The sequence below is a fragment of the Dendronephthya gigantea genome, unplaced genomic scaffold (assembly GCF_004324835.1).
Source record: "Dendronephthya gigantea isolate DGI-Jeju-01 unplaced genomic scaffold, DenGig_1.0 000006F, whole genome shotgun sequence".
Lineage (NCBI taxonomy): Eukaryota > Metazoa > Cnidaria > Anthozoa > Malacalcyonacea > Nephtheidae > Dendronephthya > Dendronephthya gigantea.
In genome coordinates this window covers 2,322,619-2,331,255 of record NW_021163016.1, presented here as the reverse complement: position 1 = coordinate 2,331,255, position 8,637 = coordinate 2,322,619, and the positions used below count along the sequence as shown (strand labels likewise).

The 8,637-nt window shown below is 37.4% G+C and overlaps 1 protein-coding gene across 2 annotated transcripts; it reads right to left on the bottom strand.

Moving 5' to 3' along the window:
- Positions 1 to 44: 44 nt before the first annotated feature.
- LOC114516875 lies at positions 45 to 8,369 on the bottom strand. Of its 2 annotated transcripts, none has more exons than XM_028536471.1 (5): positions 8,228 to 8,369; positions 5,651 to 5,747; positions 2,822 to 3,320; positions 2,152 to 2,349; positions 45 to 790 (listed from the first exon to the last, which is right to left on the bottom strand). In XM_028536471.1, the coding sequence occupies exons 1-5, from the start codon at positions 8,287 to 8,289 to the stop codon at positions 534 to 536; spliced, it is 1,113 nt and encodes a 370-aa protein (XP_028392272.1). In that variant the 5' UTR covers positions 8,290 to 8,369; the 3' UTR covers positions 45 to 533. The 2 variants fall into 2 exon arrangements, with proteins under 2 accessions (XP_028392272.1, XP_028392271.1); XM_028536470.1 differs by lacking the exon at positions 8,228 to 8,369 and adding an exon at positions 6,160 to 6,263.
- Between the last annotated feature and the right edge of the window lie 268 nt (positions 8,370 to 8,637).

Below are 8,637 nucleotides of genomic sequence, written 5' to 3'. Positions count from 1 at the left end.
AGTTTTGACTGATTTTTTAGAAACAGTTTTATATACCTATTTATATCGATGGGTATTGCATATTTTCACATACTTTTACATCATAATAAAATGATAAAATTTAAATATTATACTCGTAAACTATATATATATGTTAAATATTGTTAATATGAATAATTTGGAAAAATATCATTTTCCATCGTTACAAAGTTTTCACTATATCAACTCTTTCATTACAAGTTCAAACAGTACTTGGGACCATTCATTGACGTTTAAAACAAAAAGCTTTGCATAATTTACTTGAATAAGTTATAAAGGTGGTAATTATATAGTTGTCTTCATTTTCTTTCTAAATTTACACCGCTGACTTTATGAAAAGTAAACTGGATCAAGCGATCTATTGGTTGACTGTCTCTAGAAGAATCGCGTTGACTTCAACAAAATTTATTTATAATTCAGCTTTTGACAACAATAGATACTCCATCCACTTTTCAATCCTGAAATCAGAGGCTCACATGCGCCCACGGTGCCTTTTGACCATGTTAGGTCAGCGGTTACCGTACCCACAGTGCAATTCTCTCGCATGGTGCCTGTAGGAATTTCGAACCGAGGAAACCGAATTGTGCCCTATCCCATCTGGCTGATCTGCCTGTACTATCCAGGCGTGCGTAATGGCTTTTTAGCATAATCTGCGTCTCGTCGTTTTGAAGATGACACTTCTTATTTTCCTCTGTCGGAGTACCAACGTGTAGGCCTTGATCGTAGTAGCGGTAGTCTGACTGCACGTCCATTCCCCAACATATTATCGAACCTTACGAAAACAAGTGAAATAAATTAACGGGGTTGCAAAAAACCTCCACTGCATCTCAGCATGCTTTGATGTAAAATGAATAGATGAAACTGAAAATTGAAATAGCCATGTATTCTTTATATATTCTTTATATATTCCCCATATTTTTTATTTATTCTTTATGTATTCTTTATAGCATATTCAGGCCACCAAATTGGCAGTCCCAGGTAGATAACCGGTAACTTGATTTGGATATAACTGAAGCACTAAGAATAGACTTGCACCTCCTTTTCCATATATTAGTTAAATGAAATTAAAAAAAAATCATATCACAATTTTGAGAAAGCTCTTCATTTAGCTTGGAGTCCTCCAGGAACCAGGAAGTCTATATTATATGACCTGGTATCACATAATTTAAATCAACAAAACTATTTGAGACATGTTAGACCTTTCTTCCTCTTTTATAGTATCTGTGCTTAGACTTAAAGATCTTGTTTTTTGTATATAGCTAATTAAATTTGTATTTAACTTATTATGTAATTTACTGTAATTTTTAATTTCCTGTCCTGGCTGCAAGACGTTTTTTTATTAAACTAAACTAAACTATCTAAACCACCTAAAACTATTTAAAAAACTCTAGATTTAAAAAACTGTAGATTTTGAGTCTGTCTTTTAAAATATGAGGAACGGCTTACTTATACCATATAAAACAAAAAGAAATAAAAGAATTCTCAATGCAAACAATTTTCAATTAGAAAATTAGCTCAAGGTACTTCGTTCAAAGGGTGTTTCAAATGGAATACTGGACGAAATATTTAACTCAGAAACTGGTTTTTAATCTTTTTGATCGACTGTAACCATGACATGATATGTGACTCAACTTGTTCGTGTGAACTTTACCGCATAAAAAAGGTCTTAGTTCAAAAATGCGCCACGCAAAGTGTATTTGGCGTAACACAATTGTCAAAATTACCTCTAATTGTCGTGTTTATGAAATATCTGAAATATTGCGGTGTCTTCAAGTAAGAGTTTAAAAGAATGATATTTCAAAAGAGATTGTATTTAAGGGGCAGTACTTGAAGGATCTTAAACCATCTTTGACATTTCTTTGAAACTTATCAACTAAAAAAGCGCATGCTTTGAGATTTTGCTAGCGCCAAACAGCATTCCAAACTAGAGCGATCTTTGATATCTCCATTAAAACAATTTTCTAGAGTTGTAAATTCTTCAAGAATTTGAGAAATTTTTTAGCCCCCAAAAACCCAAAGACTTCAACTCAAAAATCTCATCGCAAAAACAGTTGAAAGACTTACCATGGAAACAACTTACTTACAATACAATAGTTTGGCATGCCGTTATGAGCTAACCGAGAATATATTTACCTGAAAACGTGAGCTGTTTCCGTTCGTGACGCAACACATTCCACGTGTAGTCTCCATTGTCACGTGAGTAATCTTCCAAGGATCTTCCAAGAAACATTTTGTTCGGCTTCGCGGAATCGAATGCGGCATAAGCGTCCTCACTTGGCGTCCAACCTTCGGACGACGTGACGTAAGAAAATCTAACCGATTGACGGCCACCTTAACAGAGAAGGCAATGATTAGAACGAGAAATTTAGAGACAATACTTCTTCATGTATAGAAGCAACTTAGCCGAATTCAAATATGCTTGGATTTAGACGGTATAGAGTCTGCATGCACTGGAGAGACGACATCCTTCGCTCTGCCAAAGTATTCTTAAATGACACTCATGCAGTTGGGAAATTTTAGAATTGAGGGTCTTTGTATTGGCGTATGCCTCAAACCATCAACAGATCGCCATTCAACGGAAATCTGCATGTGCTAAATTTTAGCGTACCACAACGGGGTTAGCCTGTTGAAAAAGGGTTGCCCAGCATCATGGTAACTCAGCTTTGTAGGAATCAATTTTTATTTCACATGGAACCCGGGCCAGTTTACCTTGAACGGACTGAAATACTCCCATGAAAAACCCAGCCTGGAGAGTCAGATTGTCACCGACACAGAAAATTTAACCTTGCTGTAAAATACTTACTCATAAACAGCTTTCTTATAATCTCGTTCCTCAAGTGTATTCCGGAGTTTTCGTCCGCCGTTATCGTAAGATCGACGAAATCTCGCGTGTGAACAGAATGAAAGAGGTTCGCCGTGAGAGGGTCCACGGTCGAATCAAAACAATTCCCGCCTTTTTTCTCGGGGCAAATCCACGCGTAATCGTTCGTGATCTTTGCTATGAGTGTCCAGCCCCCACCGGCGCTTGTCATATCACAGTACGCGAGGAACGAGTTCTTGAGATCGTCAACTCCTTCAGGGTTAATCCAGTACAGACCGTCGCCTTTGTCCAAACCTTTGAATTTAGCATCGAGACACGACAACGGTAGTTTTGCCTTCGCAGGAGATTTGGTTCTCCAACCCATCTCACGCCACGCATTGTGGTAACACAAAAGTAGTCGACCATTCTCGATATCGTAACGAAATTTTCCCTGTCGCCTTTTCGTGCAATCCACTGCATGCACTGCGATCTTTCCAAACTCCTGTGGATTGGAGGATATACACGCATGTTAGCCGGCATGGGAAGCGTTTCCTTTCCCACGATAGGCATGGGTTGGAAATTTATGAACTATTTTTTCATTCAAATCATCAGACGACCACCCATGCAGCCATACACTGGCGGACAGCTCAAATAAGTTTGGGGTAAATTAATTAAAAGGGTACAATTCCTAACGATCATCATCCTGGATATGCTGGTTTCAATTTTTCAATTCTTAAACTGTCATTGTGAATATTTTGAATCATAATGAATATCATACATCGTAGCGCCGGGCTGTACTGTGGGTGCTGCCGTTTTTCATTTCGATTTCGCAAGTACACGCACGTAAAAGTCTAAATCCTTACATATTATGTTATCTTTAAAAAACGTAGTGAATATAAATCGAAAGAACTTCGTTGTCAGCATATTTTATTATGCAATTGTTGACCTCGATGTTAAATAATAAGAATTTCAAAGAATTTCTAATTTTCCGTGGATGTACATGCGTAAGAAAAACGCGTACGTAGAGAGTAGCGTTAATAATATATGCTCAAAAACAAAATTGAAAATTTTGTGACGGTTGGCTGCCGTGAAACACACGCTAATTTAAAATAGAACGCTTATTTACAATAGAACAACGCCAATTTGTTTTTCTAAACAATTTCCGATTAAAATCAATCCGCCATTTTTTCCATGATCTTAGTTTGGACTTCTAAAGTTATCGCCGATTTTTTTGAGGATGGGCGCAACCGCGAATGTTACGTTCGTGTTCCCGTGATAACCTTTCAGGTCATTCACTAAACATCACCATGACATTAGCAGTTATGTGCCCAATGCCGCCAAACGCCGTGATGTGAGAATAGGTCACGAACAAAACATTAACCATTATGTTTTATTTGTCTTTCATTTAACTCCCAGTCAAGTAACACCGCATTAATATCTGCCGAAAGACGAATAGTATTCGCTAATGGCCGCATCCCGCACTGCATTATCATAACATCGGCCGATTACTGAACTCCACGGGTGAACTGGATGGATCATGCACTATCAGCGAAGGGCAAGACACCGGAATTTCGTGACTTGAAAACCTTGTTTTTTTCGAACAGAAAATATATATGATTTGGGCATTTTTGCCATATACAGGGTTGGTGTGGTTTAAGCTTATAAGGAGTTATCTATCGATCGAGGGGTAGAAAAACATATTTTTTTCGTCTTTTTTTCGAAATGTATTTCGAATCAAATCGTAAATTTGGGTTTATAACTTTAGAGCGACTAAAGACGAATCACCACTCGCTGAATTACCTGAATATCGCTAGGCAGGCTTCATCTAACCAGTCGCGGCGGTGAAGGCTAATTTGGGTCGCTTTTTCCTCGCGGGCTGAAACTTGGTGTTTTGTTTCGACCATCAAAGATAAACTACTAATGTTTTATATCAATAGCGTGCGCTGACTTCGTTGTTTGCTCTTAGTGTTTGCTTATCGCTGTTACAAAAAGGCTGAACATGACCCTGCGTTGCAATTTTATACAAGGTGATCAGTATGCCGCCGACCATTAATTTGTTTGTTTTCATAACAAACTCTTAGGTATTCATATGAACCTGATTGATTTGTTCCGTCGTTCATTTCGTGATCTTTTGTCGCGATGACCTTTATAATCCCATAATAAGGTCGAACGACAGGACCCTTAAATTGATATTGAGTTTTTAACATTAAAAGCATGATACTGGATATCTCTATCACTTTTTTTACAGCTATGCAGCTACCCCGGACAGCCGACGTATATGTCGTAGATCTAATTAAAAAGTAAAGTTTATAATGATTCGTGTATGTTAATTGTTAACTGCCATTAACAACTTGTGTGGCGACGTTAAGCTGGAAGCACTTTGCACAATCTTTAACTGCTGACAGTTTTGGCAAACTCTTGCTTAATGATGGTTGACGGAACGCTATAGCATGCATAGATTGTTTGCTCAATTGAACTGTCTTAATATATAACTTGATATCTCTTGAAATAGCTCTACTTTATGTCGGTGTTAAATTTGTTTATATAGCTAAATATAATTACAATTTCGACCAGTTTCATAAAGCAGTCGAATAATAATCGATTAGATACTGGAAAAACAACTGTTGTGTCTGCCGAATGGCTAAAATAGTGCGCGAGGTCACCTGGCTGTTAAATACCAACTCAACGAGGTTTGCAACAACATTGCAAGATATCTTAAAGGTGGTATACTAGCATTAAGCACTAAAATGATACTTCAGAGTTGTACAATTCCTGGCCGTGAATGATAGCCGTAACCCGTCATATCTCGTATGCTGGATATCCAACCTTTACCTTAATGTGTTCTCTGTTAGTCGACGCATGCGTGTTTGTATTCGGAGTCACTGTTGTTTCTTCGCTTGCGACGGTTCTTCCTGTATTTTGGTACACACTAAAATTACATCAGAAAATAAGGGTTATATATATTATAGTGACTACACTATGGACGGTGATGAATCTACCTTTCCAAGTGACCACTTCATTTTTAGCTACAATATGTTCTACGATGCACAGAGTTTTTTTAAAATAAAATTAAACAAACGTCTATGTAGATAAGTCAAAATTAAATAAACACTCTTACAACTCTCTTGAATGAGTCAACTTGAAATTATGCGCTGAATATTATGTATTTGTAAACAGTAGCTTTGTATTACGGTTAAAAATGTTTAGTTTGCTTCTTGAATAAAATGATAGACTTGCTCTCTATTTTGAACTTAACCACAGTTTAAGCTAAACGGGCTTGATACAACCAGCCTCTGATCCATACGTATAGGATGGAAAAGCAGTGAGCTTTTCAATGATACCTTGTCTGTTCGAACAATCCAATTTTGTCGGATCTATTGCCCTTCTGGCGTACGGAATGTAGTGTGTTATCAATTAAACAGTACTGCATTGACTTTATAGTGGATTTTCTGCCCCTATATATATACATTGCAAGTCAACTACAGACAATAAAACATCCATCAGAAGTGAATTAGATCCACCAAAATTGGATCGTGTGAACAGACTTTTAGATAAATGAATTACGTCTTGCTATGTAAAAATGAAATAGTTTGACACCCTGCATACTTATATATGGTAGGAAAAGTAGAAACTATTCTCCCATTGCATTCTCAGCGGTCGATTTAAGTCACAAAAATTATATTATTGTATCCAAATATCTAAAAATATCCGATGCAGTCAAAATCCGGCTTCATTTGACTGAAACTTGGATTGTTCATTATCTCGGCAGAAATCTATTGGTCTAATAAAATACACAAGCATTCAGCCAAGATCAACCAAAGCTAATCCTTTTCATTGCTCGTCTAACAAAGCCTCAAGCGACAAGGAAATTAGGCCACAATAATGTGTCGGAACAAAAACAATTACCTATATTTAGTGATATTTGTTCATACGGTCACAGAAGAATGCCACAAAGCAACGGCAAAACACTGATACAATCATCGTATCCAGTTGAGGTCATTTTATCTTTTATTATCCAATACAAAGAAACGGATGTCTGTATTTGCCATTGTATTAACTTTCCCATGAAACATGCGTTGTTAACTTATTGTGCTTCAGCAGCAAATATCTTATATTTCCCAAACGGAATCGATGCTACATTGCCATTACAAGCGTGTACATGTATACATAGTTTTAAAACGAAATTCCATCCAATTTCCTTGTCAAATAAACCTATGATTACCAGTTTACTTGCAAAAGATATATTCCTTTGAACTCGTCTTTTGGCACTATAACCATGATATTACAGCGTGTGTTTCAATCTACTAAACGCATATATTACCTCTTAATTATCGTAGCCGACCGGATTTGTGACTAATTTGCACATGTAGCTTTTAAATCGATTTTAAACGATGTAATTTAATATACCTTGCATGTTTGAACAACGTATATATGCACGGCCATCGGGTAACGAAGATGAGTAAAAGTTGGTCTATGATGTAAGCTTATTAGTAATGTCAACTTGCCAAGCGGAATCCAAGCGGTAGAACGCGGCAAAGAATTAGGCGGACATGGCTTTGTACATTTTTTTTTGAACAATTATAGCGACTCGATAACTGCCCGACTTTTCGCTTTGTTTATTTATCTAATCTAAGGTTTAAAAGATCTTATTTGCGTTAGCCAACCGCTTCGAATACGCTCCTTTCTTGTTTTTGGCAAGGAAAAATCACGTATTAAAAATCGTCACAGTGTTTACTGAACGCTTGTTAGAATATTCCTGATCATGAAAGACAGCCTGCCTACACAAATCAAAGAGTTACGCCCTCTATCGAGACTCGAGCGATGAAAGGGTAGGCAGAACTATAGGTTGTTCCCTCTCGACAACGATTTGGGCGAGCTTATTCCGTCGACAATAAGTAGATAGAAAGATTGACTACCGGTGCAACAATGGTGGTGTGAGACTTAGACCTTGGTCCACTCTAACAGGAAGATTCTAGCCTTGGTTCACCATACACCGAATACGCAAGTGACCTCGAAGTTATGTCATGAAATTTACTCAATTTATCGTGAGTAAAAGTGAATTAGGACCTATATAAGAAACATTGGTCGCAGCAAGTTTAGAGAGCCAAGACTGATGTTTGTCCTGCCATTCAAACGCATATATAGTATTAAATATATATAAATACAATCTGTGTACACTTCACAAGACAAACATGTCAAATACACGCATATATACTTCTTGCTACATAGTATATACTTATTTCATCGCAGGAATGTTGAATTCATTGTGGCCATTAAAATTAACAACTTTACATGAACGTTTAACTGAGGTAAACAAGTATATAGACTTCCAAGAGCTGACTCTAACTTGGCCGTACACAAAGACCTCTAGATAAGCGAACAACACTCGCACAAAGACTGAAAACTTACCAGCAGGCGACGAAGAATAAAAATAACTCGATTGATGGCTTTGCCATTGTGTACAAGAGCATATAAAAAAGTTCCACCTTCTCACCGTTTCACTTGGAAACAAATTTGCGCAAATTCACGGCTCGAGTTCAACCCACTCCAGCTCACTTGCCTCAATTAACTAAACTTTCAACTTTAAGTGGTCGCTTTTTATAGCCTTAATCCGATGGCAATTAAAAATCACGCATATGATTAAATGCATTTAGCGTGTTGGTGATGTATTGCTAATTTGTTTGTGTTGCCTCTGTCCCATCCACGACCAATTGGGCGAAATTACCCGCGATTTGGTTGCGTTGATCTCGTTCTGACAGCGCCTGCCTCGTTTGCTTTTCGCTAATCGATTTGTCAAAGGTACCGACGTGGGGGAAAAT

Bases quoted from the DNA above. Each gene is read 5' to 3' on its own strand.
- LOC114516875 (XM_028536470.1), bottom strand. From the start codon at position 6,248: ATGCAGTACTGTTTAATTGATAACACACTACATTCCGTACGCCAGAAG. The intron at 3,321-5,650 runs GTAAAGGTTGGA...TCCAATCCACAG, and splicing joins CTAACAGAGAACACATTAAG to GAGTTTGGAAAGATCGCAGT. The intron at 791-2,151 runs GTAAATATATTC...TGTTTTCGTAAG, and splicing joins GAAACAGCTCACGTTTTCAG to GTTCGATAATATGTTGGGGA.